General features: G+C 59.5%; 1 protein-coding gene across 1 annotated transcript in view; it reads right to left on the bottom strand.

The window, feature by feature from the left end:
- KCNK9 (potassium two pore domain channel subfamily K member 9) overlaps positions 1–10,838 on the bottom strand; it is a 74,852-nt gene extending 64,014 nt beyond the window's left edge. The window contains exon 1 of the mRNA XM_028105544.2: positions 10,175–10,838. Coding sequence (XP_027961345.2) covers positions 10,175–10,838 — 664 coding nt within the window. The remainder of the gene's footprint in view (positions 1–10,174) is intronic.
- Between the last annotated feature and the right edge of the window lie 11,731 nt (positions 10,839–22,569).

Below are 22,569 nucleotides of genomic sequence, written 5' to 3'. Positions count from 1 at the left end.
ACTCACCCCTACCCGAGTGACACTCCCCCCAACCCCACCTGACTCCCCCCAACCCCCCCAGTGACTCCCATCAATCCTGAGTGACTCACCCCTACCTGAGTGACTCACCCCTACCCGAGTGACACTCCCCCCAACCCCACACGAACAAGCTCACCTCAGCCCCACCTGAGCTCTCACTGCCCATCTATATACTGACAGTGCCTGAAAGCTCATTCGAGTCGCCTTCCCTTGAAAAACCCCACAGCAGGACTGCCTCTCCCTATGTGTCCTCTGAGCAGAGGGAAAGAGCTCCCTTTCCAGGGCACACACTGTGAATAAGACACACAGTTCACACGATCAGACATGCAAACACACGTACGTGCACACACACACACAAACACACACGCCACTGGGCCCCCACCCGCCATGATCTGCAGAAGGCAGCTTCCTCTCCAATTCCACAGAAGAGGCTCAGTGAAGAGAAGTCACCAGGCTGGGGGCCATGTGGCAACGTCTGGAGACATTCACGTTTGTCACCACTGGCTGGGGGGTGTCACTGGGAGCGAGTCAGTGGAGGCAGGGATACGGACGGCAGCAGACCGTGCACGGGATGCCCCGACTGCAAAGAAGTATCCAGCCCCGAAGTCGGCGGTGGGCGGGGCAAATGCTGCCCTAGGCCAAGGTCACCTGCTTCCGGGGGGGGGGGGGGGGGCGGTGTTAGAACCCAGAGCACCACAGGCCAGAGCCGGGGCCCTCCACATAGTCCCGTGCTCTCTGCTGCGCTCACGCCAGCATCCTCGCTGTGGCTCCAAGGAAATCGTGGTCTCCTGCCCACAGAGGTGGGAACACTGCCAGAGAAGTACCTGATAGAAGCTCCGAGAGTCGCCGGCAGTCACCTCACCAAGCTCCTCCTGGGCTGGAAGGTGTGGGCGGGGGCAGCAAGAGGGGCAGGTGCCCACACACAGAGGATTCTGGGGGCCTGGGGCCGCAGCCACCGCCTCGACATGGAGGCCCCCCAGTAGCTGCCAGCCCCCAGGCTCTGCCCCTCATCCTCGGCAGGCCTCACCCACCCCCGAAACTCACAGCACCCCAGAAATGTGCCCACACTGCACACCTCCAACAAATGATCAGCAGGACCCAAAGACACCACCGCCACCTGCTTCACACACTTACTACCACTCCCGGGGACCCGGGACCCTCCACTGGACAGTCAATCAACAAACACCTCCTAGGGCCAAGCAGCTTTCACGTGCACAGAGCCAACATAGCCCAAGCATGCACTGTCACCTTCTGGCCAGTGTCCAGGGGACAGACGCGAGGACAGTCTCAGCGCCTTGGGAGCACGCTGTGCCAGGCTGGGTGGATGGAACAGCATGGGCAAGGTCCCAGGTAGGAACAACCAGACAAGTGCGGTGCGGGGGGTGTGGAGAGAGGTGGAGGGCCATGGGGAAGAAGGGAGAGGGAGGGCCGCAGGGCGGGAGGCCGGAAGGGCCAGGCGGTGCCGAAGGTGCAGCGAAGATGCATAGGAACCCCTGTGCCCCTCAGCTCAGGCAAAGGCCTGATGACGCTCGCCGAGAGGCCTCACCTTCCCGAACGTGCTGCACCCCACATACCTGACAGCGCCAGTGTCCCTCAAAGGCCATTTCACAGATGGGCGCGTCTTCCCACCGGGGGCCCAACTCACTCACATGGGTCTGTCGCCAGTGGTAGTGCTGGGGACCCAGAGCACACATTGAAGCCGGAGGAGCCCTCTGTGCTCAGTCCCAGGAGGCACGCAGCGTCATCCGGGCGGGAAGGCTGCGGCCACAGGCAGGGCACAGAGCTGCCTCCCCCACCCTCTGGATGCCGGGCCCAGCCTCCCCCTGGCCACACCGAAGCTGCCCCCGCCCCCACCACCACCCCCAGGTCACACTGTCCCCTCTTCTAGTGTGAGCCCACCCTTCACCCAGGGCCACCCCCTGTCTCCTCCCAGGGCTGGGCACATGAGAACGATAGGGACGGCCCAGGGCTCACCCACCCGTCAGCCAGCACCCCTGCGAGGGGCTACCCGCCCCCAGGCAGGTTTTGTCACTGCTCGAGGCCTGGCTGACCCCGAAAGCCCAGGAGGGAGCAGGCGCGGGGAAGTGGTCCCAGCCTGGAAAGACCAGCCAGGGAACCCCCAGCGCTGCCAGCTACTCCCAGTGTCCTGACCAGCCGGGCCAACACACTCAGGCTCATTCCTGAATTTTCTTCTCTCCCCACCACTGCAAATTCTCCCATCAACCATCCCTTCTTCTCTGGGTACGCAGCACATAATTCTACTTTTTGCTCAGAGATCGCCGTCAGGGACTGTCCTTGGGTTCACACCAATGCAAGACGGAGAAGCTGCGGCTGAGCAGCACAGGGAAGAAGCCTGCACGAACTCGAAGCTCCAGCCATGTCAACGCGCGGAGGGGCTGCCCGGGAACGCTAGCACGCCCAGCGGGGGCATCAGGAGAGGTGCCGCGACACCTCGACAAGGGCTGAGGATAGTCTGCTCTCCCCGGCGGTCGGACGGGACTCGGAGAGCGCACACACTAGGCTTAGGAAGGCATGTCTGGAAGAAACGCAGGGACCTGGGACTATCTTCAAGTTCCTGAAGCCGGTTATGGAACAGGAGGCACACCAAACTTCGCTCACCCCTTCCTTTGGAGAGCTGTAAGCTTACAGGTTGGGTGCCCTTAGCTAAAAAGGGAGACCCTTCTACAGCCAGAGATCCCAGGGTTGGGACAGGCAGGAAAATGGGTGCTCAGACAAAATCCCTTGATGAAATGAACACCAAGCCCCCGCCCCCAAAGCTGGCATGGAGAAGGACACTCCCCTGGGTGGAGGGGACCCCCATCGGAGCGCTCATGTCCCAGAATTCTGCTGCCCGTGGGACTCTCCTGACAGTGCAGACTGCTCCTCCTTTATCAGCCTGGCCCACCCGGGGCCCTCGCCTCCAAATTCCTGGGGTTCTACTGAACCCAGGACATCGGTTCCCCACTGTTTTCCTGGTGCTCTGGCAAGGCTGGTGCAAAGAGTGCGGCCGCTGCATGCTCTAACTCAGAGGGGCAGGCCCCCTGGGCTGGCGGCCTGTCTGTCCTGGCTCCCTGGACTACCTCAGCACACCCTCCTTGCTCCAGCTGCACCCCCACATCCATGTGCTGAGTGAGGTCCCTCCCCTCTTTTGGGCCTGGCCTCCCAACTTCCAATATCTGAATGCAGATCTTCTCACCCCTCTCTAGGTGACCACCATAGACACTGGTCACCCCTTTAAAAGAATAACCCCCTGATACACACACACACACACACACACACACACACCTCTTCTCCAATGGTGGTCCCACCACATCAGAACCTCATGTAATAACCTCAACATTCATCTAAACACATACCACTACCTTACATGCGAGGTAATGAGCTCCCTGTCACTAGAGGCATTCAAAAAGAAGCTGACTGGTGAGGGAGGTTCTGGCGCTCTAGTAATACTATTTCTTGATGTGAGTGCTGGTGACAAGGCACGGTTTGTTTATAAGAATTACTGAGCAATACAATATCACTTGGCATCAGGGACATACAAATCAAAACTACAGTGAGATACCACCTCACACCAGTCAGAGTGGCTAAAATAAACAAGTCAGAAAACGACAGGTATTGGCAAGGATGCGCCAACTGTTGGTGGGAATGCAGGCTGGTGCAGCCACTCTGGAAAACAGTATGGAGGTTCCTCAAACAGTTGAAAATAGAGCTACCATACGATCCAGCAATTGCCCTACTGGGTATTTACCACAAAGGATACAAACATAGTGATTTGAAGGGGCACCTGCACCCCAATGTTCATAGCAGCAATGTCCACCATAGCCAAACTGCGGAAAAAGCCCAGATGTCCATCAACAGATGAATGGATAAAGAAGATGACCATATACATACCCACGTACGCGCGCGCACGCACACACACACACACGCGCGCGCGCACGCGCACACACACGCGCGCGCGCGCACACAGGAATATTACTCAGCCATCAAAAAGAACGAAATCTTGTCATTTGCAATGACGTGGATGCAACTAGAGAATATTATGCTAAGCAAAATAAGTCAATCAGAGAAAGATAAATACCATGTGATTTCACTCATATGTGGAAATTAAGAAACAAAAGAGATGAATATAGGGGAAGGGAGGGAGAAATAAAATAAAAATAGGCAAACCGTAAGAGACACTGAACTCTAGGGAGTAAACTGAGGGTGGCTGGAGGGGGGGAGGGATCGAGGGAGGGGTAACTGGGTGATGGGCATGAAGGAGGGCACTTGACGGAACGAGCACGAGGTGTTATATGCAACTGATTAATTGCTAAATTCTACCCCTGAAACTAAAAACAAACAAACAAAAAGCGTTAAAAAAAGAATTATTGAGCAACATACTTTTGGTAAGTATACTTTTCTGTGTGAACATTGTAATTCAATTTTTTAATTTTTTTTAAAGATTTTATTTATTTATTCATGAGAGACAGAGGGAGAGAGAGAGAGAGAGAAGCAGAGGGAGAAGCAGGCTTCCCATTGAGCAGGGAGCCCGATGCGGGGCTCGATCCCAGGACCCTGGGATCATGACCTGAGCCAAAGGCAGACGCTTAACCATCTGAGCCACCCAGGTGCCCATGTAATTCAATATTTTTTAGAGATTTTTATTTATTTATTGGGGGGCAGTACATGAGCAGGGGGGAGGGAGAGAGGGCAAGGGAGAGAGAGAGAATCTCAAGCAGACTCCCCACTGAGCACAGAGCTGGATACAGGGCTCAATCTCAAGACCCTGAGGTCACGACCTGAGCCGAAATCAAGAGTGAGATGCTTAACCAACTGAGCCACCCAGGCGCCCCTCAATAAACATTTTTTAAAATCCAAAGTGACTGGCATCGGCTGAGTATTTCTGGGGAAGGAGCTGTGACTGGAAGACTGCGGAGATCCCAGCAGCAGAACAGTCGCACGGACCCAGCCGTTAGCAGGGGCACTGAGCACGCTCACTGCCGCCCCCCGCCGCACGCCAGGGGAAGGAGATGGGCAAACCCCCCCGATGGGCAGTGAACGGGCAGGGGAATGGAGGACGGAGGGAGGGCTCAGAGGAGTAAGTAAGCGAAGGAGCGAGAGGGTGAGTGAAGGTCCAGAAGGATGGCTCCCCGCACACAAGGATGCCCAGAGCATGAACAGACAGGTGCCCGGAGGGCCCGGGGAGTGGGTGCATGGGGATGGGTGGACGGGCGGGCGGGCGGACGGACGGACGGACGTGTGAACACAGGGGCCTGTGGAGGAGCGCTGTGCACCAGGGCCTGCTTCCCCTCTTGCTCCTGCTCTGACCTCCCTGGACCAACTGGGGAGATGACCCAGGAAAGAGCAGGTACTGACAATGAGAGCTGGAACCCTGAGTCTCGTCTGACCTCTGTCCTGCCTCAGAGCACTCAGCTGGGTGTGCATACACCTCAGGACAGCCGTCTCTTTCATGTCACCCAGAGTCAGAAGGAACCTCACCCCTCTGCCTCCACCACGACGTCTATAAATAGGCAGTGTTTACTGGAGGGCCAGTGCCACCTCGAGCGAGGCCAGGTCCAGGCAGGGCCTGGCGGTGGGGGGGGGGGTGGGGGGGGGAGGAGCCATCCGCGGGCCTCGCAGGCCTCCTGCCCGTTGCCAGCAGCCGTGTGTGGGTGAGCAGGCCCCTCACCTGGGTCTTACACAGCAGGGCTCCTGAGCAGTGGAGAGAAAGGGAGAGGCAGAAAGGTGCAGATGGAATGTTCTACAGGCCCATCCTTGGCTCCCGGGACAAAGGCACAGCGGGAGCCCACAGGGCATCACAGAGCTCACGACCCTCTGCCTCCCTGTGCTGCTGTATCTGCACCTCAGTTTTCTCATCCAGCAAGTGGGGCAATACTCCCACCAGTCTCGTGGCTGAGGTGAGCGCATGTGTGTGCAAGCTCCTCGCTCCCTGTGGCACGAGCCTGCTCTGCCCCTCAGGGCCTGCTTCCAGACGCCCACCCGGTGCCGGGCCTGCAGGTGTGGGGGGCATGGGGGTACAGACACAGTTCGCCTGGGGTACCGGCCGTGCCGGCCTAGACGGAGGCACAGGAGCGGGGACACAGCTCAGGGAGGCAGTGGGGGGCAGAGGGGAGGGCCAAGCCTCCCTGGAGGGTGAGCACCTGCCAGGAGGATGCAAACAGCACCCCCCCCCCAAGGAATACTCCCGCTGGGCATCCTGCACCAGAGGTGCGGACGGGTGCGGACGGGTGCGGACGGGTTGACTGAGTTCCGCTGTCCCTGCTTAATGCTGGAGCGGGACCAACTGTCTGGGTTTCCAGCTCCCCTCCGGCCTCAAGGCCAGGACTTATCTTGTCATCTACAGCCGGTCCCCAGAGTCTCAGGGGTGACGCAGACCGGGCAGGGGCAGGCACACAGCAAGAGTGTAAACTCTGTATTGGAAAGGAGACCCAGGAGTGCCAGAAAAAAACCGAAACCTGCTCTCCATGGCGGGGAAACCCCGTTCAGGTTCCACGTGCAGATGAGAACCCGGAGATGGCCCTCTACACTCTCACTTCCTGCAGGAGGGACCTTGAGCAAGGAACCTGCTGGAGCCCCAGCACTTTTTCCCAGAGTCTGTCCCCCCCCCACCAAGCCACAGACCCTGCCTCCTAAGCCAGTCACCCCGGTGTCCAGGGCCACCGACTGGCTTCGGATGCTCCCCAGGGGCCCGGAGAAGCACTGCTCCTCCCCAACTGAGGCTGAAACCAAAAACCCACGTCTCCTTCCCCCTCCGTCCCTCCCCTACGCAGACCAGTGTTACTGGTCCTCCTGGCCCCTGCAGATGAGATCTGAATTCTAAGCAGGGTTTCTTCATCTTTCGCGGTCCTAAAGGGGGTGACAACTGAGATCACAGATGTTAAGAGTCAAAACAGAAGCGTCATGGAGATTCCCTTCTGCATTCAGAGGAGGGCTGGTCGTGGGGCTGTGTGGGTCCAGAGCACCTCCGGTAGGAAGGTTACAGGTTTGCCCGGGGGCACAGGGGTCCCTTAGGCCTTTGCGCTGAGCTGATAAATTCCAGGCAGGCCCTGGGCCTGAGGGGCAGAGGCTTCCAGCCATCCTGCTAAGCAGACAAGCACCACGGGGTATGGCGGGGGGCTCCCATCTTCAACACCGGCCACTTAGACGTCACCACCACCACATCCCCGCAAGTGGCTTCAGGTGCCACAGGCGGGAAGGAAGGGAGCCCGGGAAGCCACAGCCGGCCGCACCAAAGGTACCCCTTCTGGGCCCGCTGGGCCTGTGTTCCCCTCCTTCGGCCCGCAGTGCCTGTGCCCGGGCTCCCCGGAGAGCCGGGCAGGGGGCCGGCGTGCTCTCCCTTCCCAGCCTGGCATGGAGGTGCGGCCATGGATCCGGCGCAAAGTGCTAATTACATTGTTTTTAAAATTCATTTCAGAGAGTGAGCTAGTAACTGGATCGGAGAAGCGGCATTCACTTACAGACCATGAGTGCCACTGGTTCCTGCCCGCCTCGTTGACTGGAGCTCAAAGTTGCAGCATGCTCAAGAAATCGCTCAAGGTTAGATTAAAAATAAGAACACCCACGAAGATTCACCTGACTCATTAATATCACTGTCCGATAGGAGACAGTTCCTTGGAGGGACTGGCTTGAGGCTGGTTTTTGTTCTAGGCCTAGGAGGACCTTAATTTGCATTTATATTAAAAAAGAAGAAAACAAACAGAATTAACTAGAAAGGTGCTTTGTTTCCTATAAATTTGAGCTCTTCTGCTAAACAGCTTCCTAGGGCAGACAGCGGATTCGGGCCTCTGTCAAAGAGCGTGGATTCACACCTACTAAGCGCAGGGCGCAGTGCCAGGTGTCGGCAAGCACCTAGGAGCCCGCCAGCCCTCAGCTTCAACCTGGCAGGTGAGCACTGCGCCTGGCTCCTGCCACAGGTGCGGAAACCGCGCCGGGAGAAGAGAAATGACCCGCCTGCAGTTTTCCAGTATGACCCGACTCGGGTCGCGAGCCAGCTCCCTGCGCTCCAAGCTCAGGTCAGGGCAGCTGAGTTAAGGCAGTGTGTTCTTCCTTGTCCTGACATACGTATTCCAACCTTTCTTTCCAGAAACTCAGGTGGAAACTCAAGGAAGGAAGGGAGAAAAATCCACAGTCATCAGACGCCCCTCTGGTCCTGGACGGACAGGAGTCCCACCTGCGCCCCTCGTCAGACCAACACCCTCCATTTGGCCACAGGTTCCTTGACTTTTCTCTTTGGAGCCTTGAGCGTTTGAAGCATACGCCGGGGACTACCAGTAAGGATCAATAAACACACCCTGATGGGAACTTTATCAGTCTCACTATTTACTTTTTCAGGTAAATGGGAGCATCTTGGGGTTTGGTTTTCCCTCCAATCCTCTCCTCACTGTTGTGGCTCGGCTCGTGAGACCAGCCACAGGTTTCAGGTGCTCGTGTCACTCCTGGGGCCAGTGTTCTGGCAGATGTCACCGGCGCTGGAGCTAGATCACCAAAGGCATGTTGAGGGAATGAGGGGTCTCTCTCCCAGGGCAGTCAGTCGTGGAGGCAAATTTTCCACTCTCAGGTTCTCAGCAAACAGGTCCCTGTATCCCCGGGATGGCCACCCTGTGCCTCTGTACGTTACGGCCACAGCTCAGGCTGCAAGTTGGAAAGTCAAGGATGACGGTAACGACCGCCTGGCCCTTTCAGGCGCTGGAAGCACAGGGTGGGGAAGGAAGGACTTCTCTGTGTTTTGGCCGCTGGGCCAAGCGCATGGGGCAAGCGGGAGCAGAGCTAGTTATGTAGACAACAGAAGAGCAATCTCCTTCCAAAAACATAAAAACCTGCACCAATGAATTAAACATTTCAAACAAGATGACTCTCTACAAAGTCTTCTCAACCAAGAAGCAAAGACAGGCCGCCCTGTGCTGGCGCTTCCTGTTGCATATGGCACCGAGCAATCCTGCTTTTTCAGCATGCAGAGCTTTCCAGACAAAGAAAAATAGCAAGGGGAAAATTAGAGAAGGAGGTCCAGAGGACTCGGGGCGGAGGGCGGAGAGAAGGGCGAGCAGGAACGAGGTCTCTTCTTACAGCGAGGCGGCACAGGGGACTGGACGGGCACAGAAAAGAGGCCCCCGAAGCCAACACGGTGGCCCTGACAGGTGCAAGGAGATGTCTGTGCAGAGGCAGGGTGCCGCGTGGGGGAAAGTTGCAAACCACAGAGACACCACCCTACCTACTGCCATGTCCACCGGGAGGAAGTGACCTGCTCCGGTTCCCAAGGTCTCAAAGTGTCACACCTGCGGGCGCTCCAAACTCCCTGACCTCAGCGGGGGCATTGCCCTAGGCACCTACTAGAGACTTCGCTCTGTGGCCAGCGCCCTGGGGAGAGGACCCCACAGGACTCCTCAGGGAGCACCAACTGGACTCTTTCCCCAGACCAGGGCTGAACCTCCCCAGTTTCTGGGCAACAAGCGCACTTGCCTTACCCACTGTCACAGCCTGGGGGTGGACAGGTCCTGCCCTGCCCCCGCCCTCCCCTGCCCTCTCAGAGCCTGTCACCTGGCTGCCACCCCCACCCCAATCACCAGAGAACAAACTCCCCCCGCCCCCATCCCCCAGGTCCTGGCACGACCAGGCACCAGAATCCTAAGAGGAGCCAAGGAGGCAGGAAAGCTGAAATCTGGGCTCAGAGAAGGCTGGAGGCTTGCGAGGGTCCCCGGCCGCCTAAGTCCCTCTCCGCGCCGCGGAGCCAGGCCAGCCCTCTCCAAGTCCCGGAGAGGTAGTAAGTGTAAGGCTTGGAACCCCGCGCAGCCCAGCCCGCGCTGGGGCGGTGGGTGGGTGGGTGTCTGCTACGGGATTATTCTTAGCGCTCCACTCTCTTCGCAAAAGTGGCGCCTCCGCCCTCCCGGCTCCGGCACGCTCGCTCGGGGCTCGCACGCCCGGCCCAGACACCGGCGCGGAGCGCAGCTCCGGGTGGGGTCCGCGAGGGCTGAGGCTCTCGGAGGCGCAGGAGAGGCGGGGGCTCCGGAGAGAGGAGGGGGCGCGGCGGGAGGGGCCCCCCGGCGACAGGCTGCGTTTAACCCTCGGCGCCCCACACCCAGCCCTGCGCCGCGCGCTCAGCCGCCTCCCCGGACTCCTCCCGGGGCGCCGGGAGCCCGGCGGCGGCGCGCCCAGCCCTTACCTATGGTGGTGATGACCGTGATGGCAAAGTAGAAGGAGCCGGCGAATTTCCACTGGACGCCGGCGCGGTGCGGCTCCGACTGCAGGATCACCAGCTCCAGCTGCCGGTAGTCCTCGGCGCTGATGTTGTACTTCCCCTTGATCCGGATCTCCTCGGCTTTGAGTTTCTCCTCCTCGCGCATCTCGTGGTCCGACTCGAGGGCGTCGAAGACGGCGGCGCCCACCAGCAGGTAGGTGAAGGTGCAGACGATGAGGGACAGAGTCCGCACGTTCTGCCTCTTCATGGCCGCCAGCAAGGAGCCGGCGCGGGGGGCATGTCCCGCAGGCTCGCAGCCGCGCGCGTCCCACTGCAGCGCCCGGCGGCCGCCGCCGCCTCCTCCGCCGCCGCCGCCGCCTCCAAGTTGTAAGCGGCGGCGGCAGCAGCAGCAGCAGCAGCAGCAGCAGCAGCAGCGGGGAGGCGGGGGGCGGGGAGGCTGGGGGGGCCCCCCTCCGCTGGGGCCGCCACCGCGAGGCGGCTGGCGGGGCAGGGGCGGCGCGGGCCCGGGCTCGGGCGAGAAGGCGGACAGGCACAGGAGGCTGCTCGAGCGCCGGGGCCAGGCGTCCGGGAGCCCCGACACCCTGCGCCAGACCCGGCCGAAGCAGCCCGCCCCACTGCGCAGGGCCATGCACGGCGGCCCCGCTGGGCACCGCGCGGGCCGCGCTGCCCTCCGCACCCCGCCCCCCGCTCCCGCCGGAAAAGCAGGGGCGGGAGCGGGAGCCGGAGCGCGGCCGGAGGGCGGCCGCCGGGGCCCGCGCCCCTCCGGGTCGGGCTCCCGGGCGGCGGCGCCCAACTAGGAGCCCGCAGGTCTGCGCGCGCCTCGCGGGACCTCCTTCCCCTTCAGCCCTCCTCGCCCCCCCCCCGAGGGGGGGGTGGAAAAGTTTGCGAAGTGGCGGCGTCTCCGGAGTCCCCAGCAGGCGGGGAGGGGGCCGAGCAGGTGCAGCGGGCGGGGCCGCCCGATGCCCGAAGGTCCGAGCGCCCCGCGCCCACCCGGGCGCTCGGGGACGCGTTGGGGTCCCCGCCGGGCGTCGGCCGGTCCGCGAAGTTTGCTCGGCTCAGCCGCCGAGGCGCGGGAGCGGGGCGCGGCCCCAGGGCGGCAGGGCCCGCGGCGGAGCGGCCTCGGGGGCGGCCGGGGGACGGCGCGGCGGCGGTCGGCCAGCCCGCTCTTCCGGGGGCGGCGGGCGCGGCGGCGGTGGCGGCGGCGGCGGGAGGGGTCCCGCGGGCCTCGCGGAGCTGCGGGATGGGCGCGGGCGCATGAGCCGCGCCGGGGTCGGGGCCCTCCGGCGTCCGGGCGTCCGGGGAGGCGGCCGCGGCGCTGGTCTGCCAGGGGCGCTGCGTGCGTGCGCGCCGGAGGGAGCCGAGTGTGTGTGCGTGTGTCTGTGCGTATGTGTGCCCGTGTGTGTGCGTGTGTGTGTGTGTGCGCCTCCGTGTGTGTGTGTGTGTGTGCGCGCGCGCGCGCGCGCGGCACCTCTCTCCGGCGGGAGGGCCGCGGGGGGCGGGGGCCGGGCTACGCCGAGGCCAGGCCTCCCTCCTTCCCTTCTTCCCTCCCTCCCGCAGCCTCCCGGGCGCGCCACCTCCCGCCTGGTCCCCAGCCAGCTGGCGAGGCGGCCGCGGCGGCTCCCGCTGCAGACCGAGCGCGGCGCGCGGCGCACGCGGAGGGAGCCAGGGAGGGGCGGCCGGTGCCGCTGGGGAGGGGGCGGAGGCGGGCCGAGGCCTGGGTGTTGCCAGAGTGGGGGTGGGAGGCGGAGCCACCGGCAGGTTTCGGCGGGGGGATGGGAGGATAAATGAGGCTGCTGGGGTCCTTCTCGCCCAGCTCCCCGAGAGCGCCTGCTGCCACGCGGGGCGGACAGTTTGAGAGAACCGTGCCTGGGGGAGGAAACGGGATTCAGCCCGAGAAGGCCGACCAGCAGCTTAAGGGAGAGGAGAGATCGGGGTGGGGGTGGGGGTGGGGGTGGGGGTGGGGGTGGGGGGGAGGGTGAGAGCACGAGGGGAGGGCGTTCCCCGGGGCCAGCCACCTGGCGCCGGCGCGTGTCCCTGGCCGGGCGCACCTCCTCATCGCGTGGTGGGGTCCCGAGGGCCGCCTCAGCCCCCGCGAGCGTCGCCGGACAGGTGGCCCAGCACCTGCTGATCCTGAGCTCTTATGCCCTGAGAGCGCTGAGGATGGCACCGGCGGCCACTCTTGGGGTCCGGGCCTCAGGGAAGGATGCGGCATTCCCCCTTCCTTGTCCCCTCCCCGATGCTTTCCCTAGAAACAATCCTTGGTTCCCCGAGGCTGGGCGCCGGGTGTACCCAGAACCTCCTTCCTCTCCTCCTGCACCCGGTGCCTCGCGACGGCCCCACTCCCGACCAGCCCGGGGAGGGAAGCCGAGTCTCCGGTAGGCGCGCAGCTATTCCTTGAGTCGGAAGAGGAGGCCTCGCCCGGCTTTATCCCCTTCTCACATCAGCCACCTTTGCCCACTTCCCCCAATCCCCCTCAGGTCGTCGAGGAGTTTCCCACGATCACCGAACCCCTTAATCTCCACTTGAGCAGTGGAGCTCCCAATGGGTAGGCTGAGGGCGCGGAGACCCAGGGCTCCCCTTCCTGGGTCTGGCGACCTTCCTTGGACCCCAGCCAAGGAAGAGATGGAGACTGGGGTGAAAGGACGCCCCCAGGCGGCGGTCTAAGAGACCGGGCAGAAGTGGCCAAGGGCACCGCGGAGTAGGCCAGGGAATGGACCCAACCTTGCGCGGCTCGCGGGCTCCGGAGCGCTGACCCCTCTGGATCGCCCCCTCAGGCGGTGCTCGGGCTCCCCATCCGCAGGGACTCGGGGCCAGGCGAGTCTGGGAACCCTATGCCTCACCGAGGCTCCCCTGCTGGGGCGCTCTCCACCCCATTTCTGGGACTCACGGGTGCTTGCGCCCCCCGCCCTGGGACAGATCGAGCTGTGGCCACATCTGCGCTGTCGGGGTTGCGTTGGGTCTGACGGCGCCGTTAGGCACAGGGACCGGGAGCCCCGCCCGGAGCAGGTGCTCCCCCAGAATTCATTTTGGAAATCGAGGCTCCTGCGCTCGGCGAATGAGCCTGGCCCCGGTGAGTCACCGCGAGCGGCCGACAAGGATTCCCGCAGCTGTTAATTAATTGCGCCGGGGCTCGGCCCACGACGGAACCCCAATTGGGCCTCCTGCCGCCCTGCAGCAGCGCCACCCCTGAGTCACAGCCGTCGGGCCTCAGCCATCCGAACGCCGCCTGCCCTCCCGGGCGCCACCAGGGGGCACTGGACTCCGACCCACAGGTGGTCCCGCTCTGAGCCAACTCGGTAGGGGAGTCCAGGCTGTCCGTGCCTGCAGGTGCGGGAGCGCGGCAGAGGGGGCGGGCGTGGCGCTGGTCTGCTCTCCATCGACAGAACCCAAACTTTGTAGAGAACCGCTTTTATTCCATTTCCATACAGGCTTTCAGGAAAACCGTTTTGTGCGCGAGAAGAACTAGTCCGAACTGCTTGTCTTACAGATGGGAACACTCCCAACGGAGAGAATCACGTGCCCAGGGACACAGGACGAATACCATCTAGAACCCACTCTTGAACATCTGCCCGGCTTCTGTCCAGCACTCCTTCAAGAACTCCAGCTGCCTTCTGACCCCAAAGCCACGTGCCTTGGATAGCCACAGACCACCCCCCCAAAAATTGGTTCCTCCTTTTCGCCTCTAAGATATGGCCTTTAGACTCAAAAGAAACAAGCCCAGGGAGTCAGACCTCAGGGAGGGGTCTTGGGGGCTGGACAAGGACCCAGACACCCTCACACGCATCCCTCTCAACACCCCACACTCCTCCCATGGTCTCGACATACAGATGGAAGTGAGCACGTGAAGCAGAACCTGGCTCTTGACATCTTCCCCGTGCCCCCAGCACTCTCCACCTCAGTTCCTCAGCTAGCAGTGTGGGTCGGTACCCCTTGACTGTCCACAAAGAGGTTAGACTAGTGACAGTGCCTCTGGGGAACCCAAGCCCCTTTCCACCTCTGTGGTTCTGGGAGCACCAGCTCCAGCCCAGCTAGAGAGGGATCTGGAGCCCAGGATTGCCCCTGGCCCCAGAGATTGGCTGGGCAGGGCTCAGCTTCCAACCAACTGGAAACACCCTGGGAAAGCATTTCTAAGAGGAGCTAGGGCAGAGGTGGGGGGGGGGAGGCAGGAAAGCACCCCCCCCCAAGCAAGAACTACCTGATTTAGGGGAACAAATGCATCCTCTGTGCAGCTTAGGCCACTGTCAGTTAATCCCAAGCCTGACCAGTGCCACTGGCAGCCTGTCCGTGCCCCTCCAGTGGTCTGTCCCTGGGCCTCCCTGGACCTCAGTGTCTTCTTCAGTACAAACAAATGTATTTGATCAGATAATAAAGAACATCATAGTTTTATAACTCTCTCCTGCCTACTTGTTTGCGAGGTTCTCTACACGCGTTGGTCATGTTCTTAGCCTCCAGGGGCTAAGGCGTATTACCCCATCTAACCCAGGGAAGCCAAGCGGTGTATTCTGGCCCCCCAGTGAGTCGGAGTGGACCCGACTCCCAGCCTGGTCCTTCCACAGCGGCCCCCTGTGGAACCGATCCTGCTGCTAGCTGAAGGCAGGGAGCCGCCGTGCTCTAGGCCCGGCTCCCACGCTGGGGCCTGGGGCCTCCACGAGCAAAATCATCCCTGCTTGCCCCGGACCACTTGCCGGCGAGCAGCCACGACTGCCCACGGCTTCCAGAACGTCACAAGTCCTTGGGTGTGTTTAATGCTTTGCCCTGTTAATGCCCCCATCTTTGAAAATAGGTAGAGGAGGCAGAATCCTTGCCCCCATTTTGCAGATGGGAAAGGTGAGGCAGTAAGCCCTGCGGGCCCCATGCCAGCATTATAGTTTCCTCCCTGCACCCCTAGCTTTGCCATCCCTCACTGATGGCTCGTGGGCCACGACATCTGCAGTGGAGGGCACATCTGCCCTTTAAGCCACCAGCAGGGCAGATTGCAGAAGCAAGCACTGTGTAACCGGGCAGCCAGGCCCATCAGGAGCTTGCCACACTCTTTGGGATATGAATAAGTGTGTCACGGAGAAAGTGTCTCTGACCGCACTGGAGACACTGGTTAAATGGGAAAATTCAGGATTTCTCAGAGCCCTCAGTCTGCCAGGAGGCAGCATGACCCCCAGACAGGAGGGCTGTGGACAGCCTTTCCCAGATTCATTGGACCATGGAATCTGTCTTTGGGCACAGATTTGGCCTCAGAGCCAGGTCCCGGGCCACTCTTTGGGAACCGGGGCCCCAGCCCTGGATTGCTGGGCACAGAGAGGCAGGAAGCCTGGATCCCTCTTCTGGTCCCTCGCAGGCGAGCCCTCCTCCAAATCAGGTGCCGGTGGCCACCAGCCGCCAGCCGCACCATCCCCCTCTCTCCTCTGCCTGCAACCTTCTGAACTACCTTCTGAACACGCCGGCTCTTGTACTTCCCTGCTGAAAACCCTCCAGGAGCTCCTGGTCAAAGCTAGGCCCACCCTCGGCATCACCACCCTCAGCTCCCGCCTCCCGTCCTCCGGGACCAGCCTCTCAGCACAACGGTCTTCGCAGCACCTTACACCTCCGTGCCATTGCTCATGCTGTTCCCTCTGCCTGCATACCGTTCCCTGTCCTCTTTGGGCTCTCATCTCCTCATCTTCCAAGATTCAGCTCTGGCAGCACGTCTTCCAGAAGCTTCCCCATAGCAGGTACACAGCTCCTGGCTGCTCAGCAGCTACCCAGCAGGTGCACTGTTCGATGGCAATGAAGGGGCAGAGTTGAGGTCCGCAGTCATTGCCCCACACGAGGTGTCTCTTAGGAAAGTAGGAAGAAGTAGATGCACAGAACAGAGAGGGAGAAGTGCTGTGCAGATGCGGTGGCCTGCCAGGATCCTGTAGGTCCCCACACTTTAGGCCTGAGACTGATGTCGCTGGGGGTGCACTGCGGTGAAGGAGGAGGAGAAAGAACAAGAAAGACAGAGGGGGAGAGAGAGGAGATGCCAAGGAAGAGGCTCAGACAGAGGAAGGAGAGGGGACTGGGTCTGGAGAGGGTGGGGTCAGGGGCCGGTTCACCAGACCTGGCAGATAGGTTACCTTCCCTTGGCCTGTGCCCACGGCAGACATTGCTAATCAATCCCAGCCCAGTCGTTGGCTGGGAGGATCTTGAACACAGGGCTTCCTCCTGGGCCCAGCTGCCTGCAGCGCCCCAGCGGCCCGGGGACCCATGGGCCAGCCACCGCCCGTTGCATGGCGAGACACTGCCACCACGCAGCCAGACCCTCCCGGTGGGAGCTGACTTGAGCCCCTCACGGGGTTGCTGTGCCTGTGCCGAGGGTTTACCGATGCCCGTTGAAGGTGTTTCAATATTTTCCCTTCTCAGAAGCCTGCTTCTTGGCTCTGCCATTTTCACCTTTGTGTGGCAGAAGGTATTTTTGCAAACGCAGCCGAGGTGGTGGCAGCTTCACAGCATGGTGCGGGTCCCCGTGCACACAGCTGCTATTTCGGGGACTGGCAGGTGTACCACTGGGATCATTCCGGGCCTGTCAACGCCCAGGGAGAAGGAAGAGAGGCAGGGCGCTTCCCGTTCAGCCAGCCCCCCCCCGCCCCAGGAAGGCTTCCTGCCCCCAGGCTGGGTCTGGGCATGGCCCCGGCTCCCCTGGCGGACACTCAGCCCTAGTGTTCCACCCCTGCTCTAGGCCTGGAGCTTCCTAAGGACAGGAACCCACCTGGGTCCCCTGCACAGAGGAGGGCTGGGTAAACTTTCACTGGGTTGGACGAACGCAGGGCGCTCTGTGTACAAGCTCCTGGGCGCTTCTGAGAAGCTTTCTCTGCCTCTGACCTGCTCTCTGCCCCCAGCGTCCCCTGCCAGACTGGGCTCTCTGTACCGGAGGGTGCTGGGCTCTGCCGGGTGGACAGGAGACGGCAGGGTCTGGAGTTGGAGACCCTTGGGTCACATGGGGCCTGTGGGAGCCCAGGTCAGCCTAGACTGGGGAACCCAGAGGGCTTCCCAGCAGAGGGCACTTTGCCTTCGGGTCCCCAGGCCACGGAACAGGCTAATCCCCAGCTCTCGCAGTTGCTGTGAACATGGAACAGGCTCCGTTGCACCCTGATGTGCACATAGTAGGGCCAAGTCCAGGATTTAAGTCCCTCCCCCTCCCCAGGGCTGGAAGGAACACTAGCAATTAGATCTCCTTCCTCCTTTGACAGATAAGGAGTCCATGACCCCGAGAAGTCCAGGGAGTCATCGTCGGCAGAGCTCGGACCCCATCCACCTCCTGGGTCCCCTGAGCCCAGGGCAGTCTCTGCAGTTCATCAATCCATCTCTTGCCTCCAGGGCCTGCAAGGGGGATTGGGGAGCCAACAGCAGGACCCCTGCTGTCCTGGAGCATGCGTCCTGCTGGGAGAGTGAACCCAAAACCCAGGTAAGCAGCAGGGTAAAGCTGGAGCCAGGTGATGGTAGGAAGATGAGAAAACGGGGGACAGCACCGTGTGGGGTGGGCAAAGAGATATTTGGGGGTGGTGGTCAGGGATGGCCTCCCTGAGGAGACAACATTTGAACTGAGACATGGAATGACATGTTCCTATTCAGGGAAGGGCATCCAGGCAGAGGGAACAGCCAATGCAAAGGCTCTGGGGTTAGTGGAAGGAGTTTGGCTTGTTCGAGGAGGAGCAAGAAGGTGAATGTGGCTAGAATGTGGGCCCAGGGGAAGGTGGGCCAGATGAGATCAGAGATTAGGGCTCCGAGGCCCCCAGCGGGGTGGGAGACAGGGTCAGATCATCAGGATTCTCACTGGAAGTGACTCAGAAGTCTTGTGCACGGTGTGGACAGAACTGAGCCATATAACTCCCCACTGGATGGGTGTGGGGCATCATCAGCCCATGTCCCGGGCCTGGGGAGCCCTCTGACCTGGAGGGGGAAAGGCCCCCAGGAAATGAATGGCCAATTAAAACAATAACGAGTCCAACTCTGATGGCTCTGAAGGCCCTGGGGCTGCAGCGTGCACAGCTCATGTCACCAGCCTGCCAGAGGCCACTGCCGAGCATCTCTTGCTCACAGGAGACTGGGGGCATCTGGGGCTGAGCAGGGGGGCAGTCACTGCAGGGTCTGAAGCTATCTGGCCTCTGACACCCTAGGGCAGGCCTGGCAGACACAGTATGATTCCTGCAGCACCAGGATGCGTCCCAGTTCCCAAAATCACTGCCCCTGACTCCGTCCCGATGCGGATCATCTCTTTAATGGTGACAGATTGAATCACTGACTCTTTTTAAAATCATTTTGTCCTTTTTATTTCTTTTCTTAAGGATTTTATTTATTTATCTGTCAGAGAGAGAGAGAGCACAAGCAGGGGGAGCAGCAGGGAGAGGGAGAAGCATGCTCCCCGCCGAGCAGGGAGCCCGACGCAGGGCTCAATCCCAGGACCCTGGGATCAGGACCTGAGCCGAAGGTGGATGCTTAACTGACTGAGCCACCCAGGCGCCCCTTTATTTATTCTTGATCACAAATAATACTTTTTGCATAAAATCTAAAAAGTAGAAATAGAAAATAGAATAAAACGAAAGAAAATAAAGACCCCAAATCCTAAGGATTTCCCCTGCAGGGAAGTCAGCAGCATTTTGGCAATGGGGTCCAGCTCTGGGAAACACAGACTGCTACATCCTGATGCTCGGGTCAGTTTAAGGGAGCAGGTGGGAGGGCAAAGGCAGTGGATGTTCAAGAGGGTTTGGGGAGGAGGTTGGAGGGAGACAGGAGGTCCTGATGCCACCAGGCTGACCCAGACCCACATCACAGGCTGTGCACCTGTCTTTGTCCTGCTCGCCTCCACCTGCAGCCCTGGGGGAGACAGGCATCTCCCGGGTAGATGACAACCAGGCGGTCCTAACACCACACAAGCAGTTATCCCTGCATCAAGACTGACTCAAGCATGGGTACCTCAGGATTCAAGGCTCGGAGGCAGGGGTGGCTGGACAGGCCACCTTGTGCTCAGAGGTGTGTCCCGGCCAAGGGCTCTGTCCGCACTCGGGGCCAGCATGGCTCAGAGCTGAGCACCAACATCTCGTGGATGAGGCCCCTGGACTCTGAGCCCCAGGCCCTTCCCTTGCAGAATGGGGGCAGTGAAGGCTCCTGGCTGATCGGTGGGAGGGTGATGGGCACAGTCTCTGTACTTAAGGCAGGGGTAGTACAAACAGGTGGGCTCTGGAGTCTGATGGTCCTGGGTTGGAATCCTGGCTCCACCATCTACTGGCTCCACCATCTACTGGCTGTCTGCCCCCCGGGCCTGTCACTTCACCTGAGTCTGTTGCCCCATCTGTGAGATGGGGGTGTGGTGCATGCTGAGCTCTTCTCCGCAGAGTACCTGGCCCAGGTGAGCACTGAAGGAAGTGTTGCTGGTTGTGTGTGTCTCTGCCCCTCGTCTTGAACCTCCCTCTCTCATAAGCTACTGCTGTTTCTCCAAGTGCAGGGGCACCAACGACGCCCACACAACTATCCCGGGGGCTTCGGGACCACGCCGGGGGGAGGCAGCAGCCAGAGAACTGGGCGGCAGAGAGAAGGCAGGAGACGAGAACTAGGCTGTGCGGAGGGAGAGCATGGGGTAGGTCAGATAGAAGGTGGGAGGGGTGATGACCGGCTGCCCCCTTCCTTGGTGTTTCCACCCCAGTGTCTTGTCTCTCCCAGCCTCGATCTTAGAATTTGAGATTATAGGAACAGAACAGAGCTCTATTTATTCATTCTTTCTGGACACAAAGTTCTGTTGAGCATCTACTGGGCCAGTTTCCTAGTCCGGGCCCTGGAGGCTGCAAGGTGAGGTCAGGGCATTCCCACGTCACAGACCAAGGCACTGTGCTCCTATTGGCATCCCTGGTCCATCATCAGCAGTACTGCCCCCAGCTCAGCCCCAAATGCATCCACCCTTTTCTGTTCTCATGCAGCCCACTCTCAGCCAACCTGACCCGCAGTAGGTCCAGCGTATGCGTCTCTCCGCTGTCATGGGGAACGTGCAGAGAAAGGATCAGGTCCAGGCTCTGGGGCTCAGGCCTCTCTTTACCCTCCAGTCTATTTGCCTTTTCTGAGCGGGATGCTGAATTCAAATGAGCATTTGGCCTCCGCCCTCCTGTCCTTCCTTCCCTCCCTCTTTCCTCTTTCCCTTGGGGTCAGCTCTGCATCAGTGGTGATGACTCTCTCAGCTCTCTCCCCATTTCCGCTCATAGGCGTCCTGCCCAGTAAAATTCCTTCCCGTGTGTTCAATTGCATCTCAGCATCTGCTTCTTGGTGGGGGTGGTTCAGACTAACACAGGGGCATTCAGGAGTCAGATCTGAGCCCCCAAAGAGCTGACAAAGGAAAATGATGGCATCTAAGGGGGCTCAGAGCCAGGCAGGAAGGGAAGAGTTACACCCAGGGAGGGAGTGTGCCCCTGTCCTAACCATCTCTGAATCAGTCAGGGCGGGATAGATTACACAGCATGTTATGGACTCAACATTTATGTCTCCCCCACATTCCATGTTGAAGCCCTAACCACCCCCCACCCCGTGATGGTATTTAGAGGGGGGACCTTTGGGAAGTAATCAGACTTAGATGAGGCCAGGAGGGTGGGGCCCCCACAGTGGGATTGGACACCTTATGAAGAGAGGAAGGGACCAGAGCTCGCTCTCTCCCTGACACATGGGGACACAATTGCCGGGAAGAGAGCCCTCCAGGAACTGAATCTGCTGGCATCCTGATCACGGACATTCTGACCACAGTCTCCCCAGCTGTAAGAATAAATGTCTGTGGGTTAAGTACCGCAGTCTGTGAAATTTTGTTGTAGCAGCCTGAGTTGACTGAAACATAGCAGTACCGAAAAAAAAATTTTTAATTAAAAAATCAGTGGCTTAAAATTACAAAGGCTTATTTCTGACTCATGTGAGTTGACAGGTAGCTCTGCTCATTGAGGCCCCTCTGAGACCCAGGCCGACAGACGCTCCACCCCACCCCCTGCCCCGCCAGGGTTTTCTAAGATCCCTGTTGGGGATGGGAATCTGACAGATCTTGCCATGGCCCCGAAAGCTTCTGCCCAGAAATGCCCTACATCACCTCTAAACATGTTTTGTTGACCAAGGCATAGCACATGGCCAAGCCTGGGGGGTTCAGGCCAACCTGATGCCCAGCAAAGACCTTCGCCCAAGAATCCTGTCGCCGGACCATTGTTCACTCACTCGCACAAAAGGAAGATGTCTGAGGGAGCACTTCGTGAGTCCTTGTTCATCCCTCATGCAAGGAAAAGACTCAAGAGAAGGCTGAAACCCAGAAGTAAGTGAGAAAGCACAGAGCCCACAAAATGAAGAAATATGAAAAGGGAAAGACACAGTGGTGAGCAGCGGACCTTGATACGTGGATACGTTAAATCAAAATGAATAAGGATAGACCTGTCTCGGACTGTGTCATCCAAGTGCTAAATAAGAGCTCCTGAAATAGGAGGTCCCTACTGGAAGCAAAAACTCTAATGACAGTCAATTTATAAAAGTCATAGCTCAGCAACCTCTGCAAGTTATGGGCAGGGGGGAAATGATAAACTTTCCAAGGATCTCATCTTTGACGGGGACAAGAGAGGAAGAAAATAAAAGAATTCTAGAAGTGTCATCTTATTGGACCGAGGAGAAGTAATTAGGGGGAAAATAGAACATCTTATTGTGTGAAATAGCTGTCATCTTATTTTTAGCTACTGGTAGAGAAATCTGTGTCTGGCTGTACAAACAGGGAAGAGAAGGTGGCCATCAGTGCAAGGGATGGTGTCTCAGTGTCCGCTCAGGCTGCCATGACAAGATACCACAGACTGGGGGGTGTGAACAACAAACATTGGTTTCTCACAGTTCTGGAGGCTGGAAGTTCATGGTCAAGGGGCTGGCAAGGTAGATCTCACACTTGGGTTTTGTCCCTTGGCCTGCCTATGGCCGCCATCTTGCTGTGTGCTCATGGACCTCTTCTTTGTGCAGGTGCTGAGGGGAGTAGGGGGAGAGAAGTCACTCTGTGTCTCTTCTTATAAGGAAACTAATCCTGTCGGATCTGGGCCCCACCCTAAAGCCTTCAGTTAACCTTAGTTACGTTCTTAGAGGGCCCCTCTCCAAATACAGCCACATTAAGTAGTGGGGCTTCTACACAGGAGTTTCGAGGAGACACAAATGTTCAGTCCAGAACAGAACAGAAGGACATACGTAGGGACTTGCAAATTAACAAAGGGAAAAATGGGAGGAACAGGAGCTTGATCGAAACATCAAAAATGAGAAACAATGATGCAGAAGAAATAACCAACAACAAACTACTGTAAAACTACATTAAATACAAGAGTTATTATCTTGAATGGAAAGAACTGAAGTCTCCCAGTAACAGA

This window comes from Eumetopias jubatus, unplaced genomic scaffold, assembly GCF_037043125.1.
Source record: "Eumetopias jubatus isolate StellerSeaLion01/CBP00866 unplaced genomic scaffold, mEumJub1_p1.0 scaffold_4, whole genome shotgun sequence".
NCBI classification, from domain to species: domain Eukaryota; kingdom Metazoa; phylum Chordata; class Mammalia; order Carnivora; family Otariidae; genus Eumetopias; species Eumetopias jubatus.
This window is presented reverse-complemented; position numbering and strand designations above follow the sequence as displayed.